At 45.4% G+C, this 12,555-nt stretch overlaps 2 protein-coding genes across 5 annotated transcripts in view; one reads left to right on the top strand and one right to left on the bottom strand.

Moving 5' to 3' along the window:
- Positions 1-3,036, bottom strand: part of ADRM1 (ADRM1 26S proteasome ubiquitin receptor) — a 31,594-nt gene extending 28,558 nt beyond the window's left edge. For all 3 annotated transcript variants that reach the window (XM_075350406.1, XM_075350407.1, XM_075350408.1), the window contains exon 1: positions 2,930-3,036. The gene's annotated coding sequence lies outside the window, so the exon portion shown is untranslated. The remainder of the gene's footprint in view (positions 1-2,929) is intronic.
- Positions 3,037-3,115: 79 nt separating this feature from the next.
- LOC142311737 (uncharacterized) lies at positions 3,116-8,247 on the top strand. 2 transcript variants are annotated; one of them, XM_075350409.1, is made up of 4 exons: positions 3,116-3,254; positions 3,971-4,193; positions 4,667-4,829; positions 4,910-8,247. In XM_075350409.1, the coding sequence occupies exons 2-4, from the start codon at positions 4,004-4,006 to the stop codon at positions 5,265-5,267; spliced, it is 711 nt and encodes a 236-aa protein (XP_075206524.1). In that variant the 5' UTR covers positions 3,116-3,254; positions 3,971-4,003; the 3' UTR covers positions 5,268-8,247. The 2 variants fall into 2 exon arrangements, with proteins under 2 accessions (XP_075206524.1, XP_075206525.1); XM_075350410.1 differs by having other exon boundaries at positions 3,116-4,193.
- The last annotated feature ends 4,308 nt before the right edge of the window (positions 8,248-12,555 follow it).

Genomic DNA, 12,555 nt, shown 5'->3' with positions numbered 1-12,555 from the left:
CATCCTGAGAATACCAGCCTTCAGCCTTGTGGCTTTATCTTGGCTGGTATCAAAATTGGGGGGACCGCACGCCGTTTTTAAAAACTATTTATTTATTGTACTGCACGATATAGACCTACCCACTGGCGGCTGTGATTGGTTGCAGTGAGACAGCTGTCACGCAGCGGAGGCGTGTCTGACTGCAACTAATCATAGGCGCCGGTGGGCAGGGGAAGCAATGAATACGAGATGGAATGAGCAGCCGGCTTTTTTGAAAAGCAGAAGCCGCTAGAGCAGTGTGACAGCTGTGCAGCGCCGCACCGGTGATCGGTGAGTATGAGGCTGTGTGCCCACGTTGCGTTCTGTCCCTGCAGAAATTTCTGCAGCGATTTGAACAGCACATGTGCGCTTCAAATCGCTGCAGAAACAGTCCGTACTGAAAAGCCGATTTCATGCGCTCTGGATGCAGCCCCTCCCATAAACAGAGCAGGGGCTGCATGCAAAGCGCACGAAAGAAGTGACGTCACTTCTTAGAACGCAGCGCTTCGGCAGTAGCCAAAGCGCTGCGTTCTAATAAGCCAAGTGGGCATGGATTAGGCACAATCTTCATAGATTGTGCTGGGCACGCAGGACGCATGCACTTACACTGAGGTGCAGATCGCAGCGTAACTGCATGAAAATACGAAACGTGCGCACAGAGCCTGAGAGAGGGGGTGAGAGGGAGAGACCGACAGAGAGAGAGAGATAGAGAAACCAGGAGTGATATTAAATGATTTAGATCGTTCTGCTGGACATGCTGAGCATGCTCAGTAGAACGTGACGGAATCAGTCAGCGGATTCTGCCGCTTAGCGTATTGCGGCAGAATCCGCTACCATAGACAATTAGACATCTTGGCGGATTCCAACAGAATCTGCCAAGGTGCGTTGTTTTAACAACACCACAGACGCTACATGCTGCGTTCCCTCCGCCCGAAGCTCAGTCAAAATAACGGCTCCGCGTCGGCTAGCAGATGCAACGCAGACACTTGCATCACAGTGCGTCGTCAATACAAGTCTATGGAGAATAGCGCAGGCCGTTAACGGACTGCGCTATTTTACATAGCGGTGGACTGCGATGAATGCAAGTGTGAAAGCGCCCTTACACAGAACGTGCTGTGCTTTGGATCATGAGCCGTTTCAAAACCTTCTCCATATCTTTTTTTCCTTCATTCTGGTACAGACTGACCTTAGTTTCATCTGTTCTAAGAATCCTTTTCCAGAACTGGGCGGCTTCTTTGGATTTAGTTTTTTGGCAAAGTCTAATCTGGCCTATTTTTAGGGCTGATTAATGGTTTGCCCCTTGTAGTGACCCCTCTGGAGTTACTCTCATGAAGGCTTCTCTTTATGTTACATACTGAAACACCTTCTTCCTGGAGCGGGTTATACACTTGGGTGGATGTTGTGAAGGGGCTTTGCTTCACCATGGAAAGGATTTTGCAATCATCCACCACTGTGGTCCTCCAGGAACGTTCAGGCCCTTTTTAGTTCCCAAGCTAATCAGTGTTTTTTTTGGGGTTTTTTTTTTGCAGAATGTAGCAAACTGTTGATTTGGCCACGCCTAACATTACTATCTCTCGGATGGGTTTCTTCTTTCTACCTAATGATGATCTGTTTTCCCTCCACTGAGAGCTCCTTTGACCATATGAGGTGGATTCATGGCAGCAGCTTCCAAATACAAATGCCACACCTGGAATCAGCTCCAGACCTGTTACCTGCTTTATTGATAATGGATAGAAGGGGAATAATCCATGCAGGCCACTAAATAGCTTTTGAGACAAATGCCAAATTACTTTTGTTTTTTTGAAAAAGAGGCAGCTACATATTAAAAAGCTGTAATTCCTAAACGCTTCCTCCAGTTAGGATATGCATCCCCTCACATTACAGCTGAGAGGCTGCACTAAGCCCACACTGATTATATAACTACATCTTGAATAGATTTTGGTAAATAACTAAAACGCCAAAACATGTGTCAGTGTCTAGGTTTTTGATCTAATGAGGAGATATAGACTGCATTATACTCCAGAGCTGCACTCACAATTCTGTTAGCTGTTCCAGTGGACAGCAAGGTTATTCCTAAAAGCTTAGCGGAGCACCTCTAACGCAAGAAGAAAAAACACAGGGAATACTGGTATGTATCAACTCTGACACCTGTGGAACAGGAAGTACAGCTCTGGAATATAAAAACATGTGACTCAAGATCAGTACAGGATATGTAATGTATGTACAAAGTGACTGCACCAGAAGAATAGTGAATGTAACTCAGGATCAGTACAGGATATAGAAAGCATGTACACAGTGATTCCACCAGCAGAATAGTGAGTCCAGCTCTGGAGTATAATACAGGATGTAATTCAGAATCAGTACAGGGTAAGTAATGTAATGGATGTACACAGTGACTCCACCAGCAGAATAGTGAGTGCAGCTCTGGAGTATAATACAGGATGTAACTCAGGATCAGTACAGGATAAGTAATGTATGTACACAGTGACTCCACCAGCAGAACAGTGAGTGCAGCTCTGGAGTATAATACAGGATGTAACTCAGGGTCAGTACAGGATAAGTAATGTATGTACACAGCAACTGCACCAGCAGAATAATGAGTGCAGCTCTGGAGTATAATACAGGATGTAACTCCGGATCAGTACAGGATAAGTAATGTGATGTATATACACAGTGACTCCACCAGCAGAAGAGTGAGTGCAGCTCTGGAGTATAATACAAGATAAGTCATGCAACCCTTGAGGAGGCACAGACGGGTGTGAGCCCAGGTTTGGGTGGTATTTTCACCACATACATGACACGTACACACAAGTAATAACCACTCAGAAAGCAGAATAGGGAAAACAACATGGAAAACATTGAAGGGCAGGACCCCGAGCGCCCGGCACAGAAGACCCCCGGCTCCCAGTACCTGACTCTACGCACAGCTTCCACAAAACACCGCTGCAGGCCGCTCTGGATGCCAGGCCTCTGACGTCACTCACAGACCCTCCTCCATCACGCTCATTGGTGGCCGAAATCTCTCGATGGCCGCGAGATGTGCATACCGTGTACTGATTGGTGCATTCGGATGTCAGTCAACGGCGGCCATCTTGGTTTAGGGCGAGTTTGCGCCGTGTGTGATTGCTGTGTCACTGAGCGCAGGACGGACAGAGCGATGGACAGAGGGCTGCTCGGGGGATATGGGCACCGGGCGGGGTGTGGCCTAAACTAACGGCACCGGCAGAGCCAGCAGGGTCATTAAATACTTGTAATATACATGGGGGAGTCTGCCGGCTCATCGTCTCAGTGGTCAGACTAGGGGGACGCAGCCTCAGAGAGGGACGGTAATGGGGTGACTGGGCAGCAACATCCCCCCATAATAGTGTCACCGACCAGATCATAACATCCCATAATGATACAACAATCACATTGCAATGTACCACAATAACATAACTTCCCACACCCTAATATCCCATAATAGTGTCAGCACCCAGAGTGTAACATCCCATAATAACCCAGCGGACCGTAACATCCCATCATACCGTCACCAAAATGACTGCAATATCCAATAATAGTGTCACCAAGTAGAACACAACATCCCATAATGCTTTCACTCACCAATCATTTCACTATTCACCACACGCAATATTGTCACTGACCGCACACAACATCCTACAATAACTTCACCAACCGGACAGTAACATCCCATAATAACTCCACCGAACAAACAGCCCATCACAGAGTCACCAATCAGATTGCAACACCCAATAATAACGTGATGGACTGGACTGCAACACCCCATCAGAGTTTCACCTGTCAGAGTGCAACATCCCATAATATCATAAGCGACCCCATCACATTAGATAATAGCAGCACTTGCAAACCACAACATCCCATAATAACGATGGTTACCATATCACGTTACCAGCATTTTGTAATGTACCGTGACATCCCATAATCCCCCTCGCAGGTGTCTGCCGCTCAGGCCCCGGCTGCTGCAGAGATGAAGTCGTCCCGGCTGATCGTGGACACGGATCTGCTGATCAACGAGGTGAAGAAGCGTCCGGCCGTGTACGACCAGCAGGAGGACAATTACAGCGACCGCACCAAGAAGCAGCGCTGCTGGGAAGAGATCTGCGCTGTGCTGGTGCCGGGCTGGGAGGAGAGCGGCCAACTGGAGAGGAACTGCAAGGGTAAAAGTGGCGAGAAGGGAAGGCTGAGCAGGGCCTGAGCACCATGATGGGGGTTCAGTCCCATACCCTCTAAGTCCAGCTCCTTTAATATCTAAGCCCCCACATTGTTATTTTTCGTGGGTGTCCTAGGGGTAGGTTCCTCCGGAAGACACCACCGTTCAATATCGTTCTCCATCTGTAAAAATAGTGACTTCTAAGAAGCGTCGGCATCTTAACAACAGAGGAGGTGTACTTTAAGACAGATTTAAACTGTGAAAGCAGAAAATGACTGTTCAAACCAAGCACTGGCGATCGTTCATCATGGCGGGGCCAAACGGATCAGGTGCACTGAACTGTTCAGCCAAGGGTGCACAGAGTGCTTTTGCTTGGTTTGAACAGTGATTCAGTGCTGATAGATTCTCTTTAAGTCTAGACTTTCCATCGTGTTTGAGTGGTTTCCGATTAATTATTAGTTTGATATTTTATTACAACAGCTAAAGAAATCCAAACTCGATGGAGATCCTTAAAGGACTGTTTCCGAAGAGAACTACACCTGCAGAAGAAGGAAGCAAGGAGCGGATCATCTCCTTCCAAACGAAAACGATACATGTTCTACGACCAGCTGACCTTTCTGGAACCCACTTTGATGCGAAGATCGTGAGTTGCCTCCATCATTTCCCTTAATTCCATTTTCCAAAACTCCAACAATTTACTAAATAATTTCTCTATATTTTTAGAAGTTCTGGAAAAGCTTCAGACACACAAGAAAGTCCTAAATCTGAGGGTAGTGACTCGGAACCCCCACAGAGTCCATTGCCAGAACGAGTGGCACAGATCCCTGAACCACCACGTACCAAGAGGAATAAATCCGGGGGAAGTGGCTTGGGTGATTTTGAAAGCCAAATTATTGGGATGGTTGACATTCTAAAGAAGAAGAAGGACAACGAGAAGGATGAAGACTACTTGTTCGTCCAGTCTCTGCTGCCTTACTTGAAGAAAGTTCCAGAGGAGAAAAAGATTGACTTACAGATAGACATTTTGCAGCTGGTGAAAACGTATATGCAGCCCACAGCATCCCAGCCCCTGCTGGAGTAAACTGTGCCCTCACCACCACCATAGAGATAAAGGTGATCCTAGGTCAACCTGATGATCGGTGCCTCAAACCACTACAGAAAAAGATGTAGTCTTGGCGCCATTTACTGCGGGGATGTCAGGCTGGCATCGTGTCAGTGGACTACATACCAATATAGGACACAAATTATCTTCACATGTGGTTGGAAGTAGCCAGTCATGAATGATCCCTTTACAGGGAGACAGTCCAGTGCTGATCCTGTGTGGCTTCCTGGTGGACCACTATTCACTCTTCAGCGCTGCCGCAGTCTTCCCTTCTGGGCAGTCGAGACCAGAATCACTAGGCAGCATTACACTTCAGCTGGTTTCACATGTCTGATATTGTGTGAGTATGGACTGACCACAGGTCTCCAGACCCAAATTCATCTGCCTCGCAGACACATATCAGACTGTTTGGGTCGGTCCGGACATTGTAATGAGAAACCAGCCTGAGAGTTACAAGTCTAGACCTGAACAAGATGGTGGAAATCCTGAGTTTTATCTCACAGTCCACATCATCTCCAGCTAAAGTTTTCAGATGAAAACTGATGCTTCATGAGATCTCATTTATATTACTATTATTTATTTATAGCGCACCATTGATTCCATGGTGCTATACATGAGAAGGGTTTACATACAAAATACAGATATAATACAGTGAACAAACCACAAGGACAGACTGGTACAGAGGGGAGACGGCCCTGCTTTTCCCGGGTTTACAGTCTAATGTGAAAGTAGGTTGAGGGTTAGCAGCAGCTCCAGTGATGGTGAGGTGGCCACAGGGTCATTGCAGGCTGTAAGCTTTCTTGAAGAGATGGGTTTTCAGGCTCTGGCTGTAAGTTCCGAGTGTAGTGGGTATTCTGACGTGTTGGGGTACAGAATTCATGAGGATGGGGGATAATCGGGAGAAGTATTGGAGCCGATTGGGTGAGAAATAGTATGTGTGGAGAAGAGAAGGAGGTCATTGGAGGACCAGAGAGTAAATGTTGGAATATATTGGGACATTAGTCCAGAGACATAAGGAGAAGGCAGATTATGGACAGCTTTGTAGGTCAGTGTTAGTAGTATGAGCTGGATAACATTGGGCAATTGGGAGGAAATTAAGTGATTTGCAGAGGGTATAAGTGGTGGAGTAGTGGGGAAAGAGGGGGATTAGTCGGGCAGCATAGTTAAGGACGGACTGGAGAGGTGCAAGAGAATAAGCAGCGAGGCCACAGAGGAAGATGATGATGTGGGAGATGATGAGGGTCTGCACTAACTAGTAGATTTGGGGTTGAGGAAAAGTTGGATTCTGGAAAAATGTTTGAGTTGGAGGCAGCAGGAGGTGGTGAGAGCTTGGATGTGTGGTTTTAAGGATAGGGCAGAATCGAGAGTTACTCCAAGGCAATGGACTTCCCATACAGGGAAAACCATGATGTAATTTATTGTGACAGATAGATCATATAGGGGAGTTAGATGAGATGGAGGAAAAATGATGAGTTCAGTTTTGTCCACATTGAGGTTTTGGAAGTCTGATGAGAAGGAGGGTATGGCCAATATACGCTCTGAAATTCTGGACAGCAGAGAGGCAACGTCTGGGCCAGAGAGGTAGATCTGAATGTCATCAGCTTATAGGTGGTACTGAAAGCCATGAGACTTGGAGCTATCTGAGACCAAAGGTATATTTGGAGAAGAGTAGGGGTCCCAAAACAGAGCCTTGAGGGACACCAACAGAGAGAGGGCGTGATGAAGAGCTAGTATGGGAGTGGTAGACACTAAAAGTGCGGTTAGAAAGGTATGAGGATATCCAGGAGAGGGCAAGGTCTCTGACACAGTATTAGGTAGTGGTTGACTGTGTCGGAGGCAGAGGACAGGTCTAGAAGGAGGAGTTTTGCCTGTTTGCTTTGACACTAAGTCATTAGTAATTTTGGTCAGGGCGGTTTCGGTGAAGTGGTGGGGATGGAAGCTGGATTGTAGGTTGTCAAAGAAGAAGGTAGATGAGAGGTGGAAGTAAAGTGTAGCATGGACAGGCGCTGCTTGAGGAGTTTGGAGGTGAACGAGAGCAGCGATATGGGATGATAGCTGGTAGTAGAGGTTGGGTCAAGGGATGTAGATGTATAAATACATGTGTGGTTGTTACAAATTACTGGCAAATGACTTACCCCTTCTAACGACCTTACAAAGGACCAGGGGGCTTTCATTATGGGGCATCTAAATAGAGCAGTCGGACTGTGGGATGCCCGGTCACTAGAAATAGTAATGTGAGACACCATACCAGCATTTAAAACAGGGCTGGATGCTTTTCTCACAAATGGCATTGTGGGTTATAAGTAAACTAGTGATTAGAATTATTGACTTGATTGACCAAAGGTTTTTTTTTAAACTTTTGTAACTTTTTTTTTTTATTTTATAAAAGTGATGACCCCGTCTGCTATAATATTGCTATGTACTGTACATAACGTCCTGAGAAGGTGGCACTTTTCTGTTACTGAGGATCTGCTGTCAAAGTGACAAGCAATTTGGTGACACATCCAATTGTCAGTTTAGGAATTGTCTATCACGGCTAGTGTCGTCATCTCTGTAAGTGACAGGAATGCTGGTAATTGTCACATCTTCTCCTGTATTATCTGACTGTGAAGTATTTTTACATAGAAACTTCCATTGAGGTCGTAGAGGATGAGCTGCTCATCCCCGGCTATAGATAAAAAATGTAAGAAAAAATGCCTAAACTATTCCCAGCACAACATACTAATAAAAAATCCAACTGTGTACCCGACTGAGGACAGGGAGAGAGGCATTGTATTACTAGCAACATATCCTGAGCTGATTGTTACAGTATTGATATATACTGATATGACGGCAGATTACGGCCATCCGGTATCAATGTAAATAACACATTGCTTAGGCATCTTCGGCTATGTTCACACAACATTTCTGCAGCGCTTGTTTTCCTGCTGTCTGGGCAGTAAAAATGTTGCGTTCAAAACTGAGGTTTTGCTTGTTTCTTTGTTCGTACCGATTACATGTGTGATTTGTCCACAGTACATGTTTAAAGGGAACCTGTCACCAGATTTGTGGCCTATAAGCTGCGGCCACCACCACTGGGCTGTTATATACAGCATTGCATTCTAACATGCTGTATATAAGAGCCCAGGCCGCTGTGTAGAACGTAAAAATCACTTTATAATACTTACCTAACGGTCGCTGCGGTGGAGTTGGGTCATATGGGCACCTCTGTTCTCCGGTGCAGGCGCCTCCTCTTTCGGCCATCTTTATCGTCCTTCTTCTGAAGCAGGGTGCATGACGCCTCCTACGTCATCCACACTCGCCGGCATTGAGGTCCTGCACAGGCGCACTTTGATCTACCGTGAGCAGGGCAGATCAAAGTATTGTAGTGCACCTCCGCGGGACCGGCGAGTGTGTATGACGTAGGACGTGTGTTTTTTTACTTCAGCAGTGTGTCACTGAACTGCTTAGTGTAGTTTTTATAAAGTCACTGTTTAATTAGCAGGAGATGATCATTGGAGGACTACTTGGCCTGCTGCCAGGTAGTCCAGAAGCTGCATAAGGTCATAACTCTGTTCTACATTCAAATAACAGGTAGATCTGCAGCAGAAAAAACAGTGATTTTTATCAAAATGACAGCAAACAGCTCAGTAAGTGACACATCACTGGAATCAGGGTCTCTATATTATGCTTCTTTCAGATGGGGGAACAAAAACCTGCTAACATATTCCCCTTAAGTAGATGCATGTAATGGTGAATTCCTTATCTCAAAGCCAACAACAGTGGTGGGTACACCCCCCAAAAAGTCAATGTCTCAATAACTCGTCATGTAGGCTTGATCATCAATTATAGTTTGACAATGACGTCTCCCATTGTTCACAAGTGGAGTTATTCTCTGTTGAGGCATGGCATCCCACTCTTCTTGAAGGGCGGTCCTCGGGTCATTGCGGTTCTGGGGTACAGAATTACCAGCCTCTACACGGGGACTCAGCTGATCCAATAGCTTTTCTATGAGATTTAGGTACGGAGAAAGTGCTGGTCACTTCATATTAGGTGCGCCAGTCTCCAGCAGCTGTTCCCTAATGATGCGAACTCAAGCTAGAGCATTGTCACCCATGAAGATGAAATTAGGCCTGTGTTGTTCAATGCAGAGGCACAATGACTGGATTAATGATGGTATTCTAGTAGTAGGGGCTTGTCACTGTACCATGCACAAAGTGTAGAGCAGTTCTGTACTGACTAGACACACCTGTCCACACTAACACCACCATCAAAGGCTTATCTGGTGACAACAGTGGATGATGCATAGCACTCTCCTGGACGTCTCCAACATAGTTGACGGCCACCATTTCTGCTCAGCGTGAATCGACTTTCATGAGTGAACAGCACTGAGGCCCAATTGTCCAGAGTAGATGGCGCCTGTGCCGGATGGTGAGGTGAGGTACCCTTGCAGGACATCTAGCACGCAGATCACACTGATGTAAACAGTTTTGAATGGTCTGATGTGACATTTGGGTTCCTCTCACCTGCCATAAATGTGCCTGGAGTTTTGTGGTGTTCATCATCTGGTTCCAAAGGGCATTGTTCACAATCAAAATATCATCAGTATGGGATGTGGCTAAAGAACAACCACTTCTATGCCTTTCTGTGACTCTTCCAGTCTCTCTGTATGTCTGTTGCAACCTTCTAATGATACTTTGTGACACTCTATGCTCAGTGGCCACTTCCATCTGAGAACATCTTGCTTGAAGCCTCGCATTGGTGAAGTACTGTTGATCAATTGTCTTGGTCTCATGATGTCAAAATGTGAACAACATGAGGAGGACTGTTTAACCCCTTTAGCACCTAGCAATTTTTCATTTTACTTTTTTCCACCCCTTCTTCCAAAAGCCATATTTATTTCTTTTTCAGTCAATATAGCCATGTGAAGGCTTGATTTTTTTTGTGGGATGAGTTGTACTTTTGAATAACACCATTTATTCTGCCACATATAGTATAGGAAAATGGGGGGAAAAAATTCCAAGTGCGGTGAAATTGCAAAGAGAAGTGTAATTCCACAATTGTTTTTTGAGGTTTTATTAACCATGTTCACTAAATTGTATGGTATGATACCACACATGTATAGTTTTACTTTCATCTAATTGATGAAAAAAAAATAAAAAATCAGACATTTGTTAAAAAATAAAAATTGCGCCTTTGTCGCCATTTTACGAGATCCGTAGCGTTCTCATTTTTTGGGCTTTGGGGCTCAATGATGGGTTATTTCTTGCATCTTGAGCTCACATTTTTACTTATGCTATTTTTGGGTAGATACGATGTGTTGATTGCCTATTTGAATAATATATATATATATATATATTTTATTTTATTTTTTTACTTTTTTATATTGATTTTATTAGTCCCCCTAGGGGACTTGAAGCCTGTACTGTCCGATCATTTCTGATGATCAGAGCGATGCTTCCATCATCTCTCTGAACAGCAGAAATGATGATCTCCTGTGAATGCTGGTGCTCTTCCGGCATTCACAAGAAGCACATTATGACAGTGACAGGAGTCATCATCTCACCCCACGCTGTCATGATAACCCATTGGAGCCCCGTGATCGTCTAACAGGGCAGCCAATGGCAGTGTGGAATAGCACGATCTGCACCGGAGCGTGTTACATTGCTCTGTGAAAGTTTTTTTTTTTTAAACTCGTTTTATTGAAAGTTAAGTAAAACATTACATTAAAGAATAAATCAGCAAATTGTACAGTGAGACAGAGTATATGTAAACTGGTTGGTCATCAGGATAATAAAGCAACAACAATCAAATCAGCGTCCATTACATTCAGCATATCCATAGAGCATCAAACATAGCAAAGGTGTTAGCTCGCGAGACACGTCCATCTTAAGGCAAAAAACCCATATTGTCAAGGAGAGAGCAACCCAAGTTTCGGGGAACTCGTGATATCCCTGATAAAGTGTATCATGAATCACATGTGTCTCCTCTCTGCCTACCGGGGCACTACTGGCTATTATTGCGATAATACCGATTGTAGGTTATCAGCAAGAGAACCAGGAGATCCGCCAGTCAAGGGCGACCTCATCCATCTACCCCAAATTTTGTCAAATTTAGTTGAAGAGCCTCTTGTCTTATAAACAAATTGTTCAGACGGGATTATAGCATTTACCAATGCAATCCAAGAGGCTCTAGTTGGGGGATGAGTGCTCATCCAATTTAGTATAATGCCCTTCCGGGCCAGAAAAAGGACCTTTTTTATTAATAGATTCTCATCTTGGGACCAGGAGTGTACATCTACCACCCCAAATAGACACAGGACTGGGCACATAGCAACCGCTTTTTGAAGTATGGCGGAAAGAGTCATTACAATCTCACCCCAATAGGAGAGAATGACTCGGCAGTCCCATATCATGTGCCAAAAATCAGCACCGTCTCTCCCGCATCTCGGACAGCCCATCCCCACCGAATTATTCAGCTTTTTCATTTTGTTCAGTCTCTGGGGAGTAATATAACTTTGGTGTATTATATATAATTGGATCAGTCTATTGTTAACAGCAGGAGAGACCAACGTGTGGGATTCGACAATGTCGTCCCACACTACATCATCAATTTCAGGGATCCTGGCACTCCACCTCTCACGGACAGAAAGAGGATTATTCATGGCCTTGGCCCGAATGAGGGAGGAGTATAGTTTAGAAATAAGACCACCAGGGCCCTGTGATCTAATAATTCCAATGACTGGGAAGGAAGAGAATCTAACCCCACGGCCAGAGAACTGAGCTCGAAAGGCGTGCCTAATCTGGAGATACTGAAACCCATGAAATTCCGGCAAGTCGAATTCTGTCCGCAGTTGTGCAAAGGGGCGGAGTTCACCATCCCGGACCAGTGATCCCAGGGAGATTATTCCGCGATTCCTCCATTCACCAAACCCCGGCAACCCACAAAAATGTGGAAGGTCCAAGTTATCCCATATGGGCGTCTCAGTTGGTACATCATAAAATCCAAATACGGCTTTAGCCTCTTTCCAGATCCTGGCCCCCAATTTGTGCATCGGGAGGACACGACCCTCAGGGGCCCTCCTGTGATCCGTCAGTAAAGGCCACAGGAGATCCACACCTGTGAACTCTGCCAGGAGTCCCTCCGGAGAACCCCCAACCCGGGGAAGTGTCCATGGACCCAAATATTTCAATTGTCCGGCCAGATAGTAAATATAAAGATCAGGAAGGGCCATACCCCCCATATCCTTGGGTCTTTGTAATTTGGCCAATTGGACCCTTGATCTGGA

The sequence above is a fragment of the Anomaloglossus baeobatrachus genome, chromosome 5, assembly GCF_048569485.1.
Source record: "Anomaloglossus baeobatrachus isolate aAnoBae1 chromosome 5, aAnoBae1.hap1, whole genome shotgun sequence".
Classification (NCBI taxonomy): domain Eukaryota; kingdom Metazoa; phylum Chordata; class Amphibia; order Anura; family Aromobatidae; genus Anomaloglossus; species Anomaloglossus baeobatrachus.
The sequence above is the reverse complement of the archived record's forward strand: the minus strand, read 5'-3'. Positions and strand labels throughout refer to the sequence as shown.

Coding starts and splice junctions, on each gene's coding strand:
- LOC142311737 (XM_075350409.1), top strand. CDS start 4,004: ATGAAGTCGTCCCGGCTGATCGTGGACACGGATCTGCTGATCAACGAG. Junction 4,194..4,666: donor ACTGGAGAGGAACTGCAAGG/GTAAAAGTGGCG, acceptor TTATTACAACAG/CTAAAGAAATCCAAACTCGA. Junction 4,830..4,909: donor CCCACTTTGATGCGAAGATC/GTGAGTTGCCTC, acceptor CTATATTTTTAG/AAGTTCTGGAAAAGCTTCAG.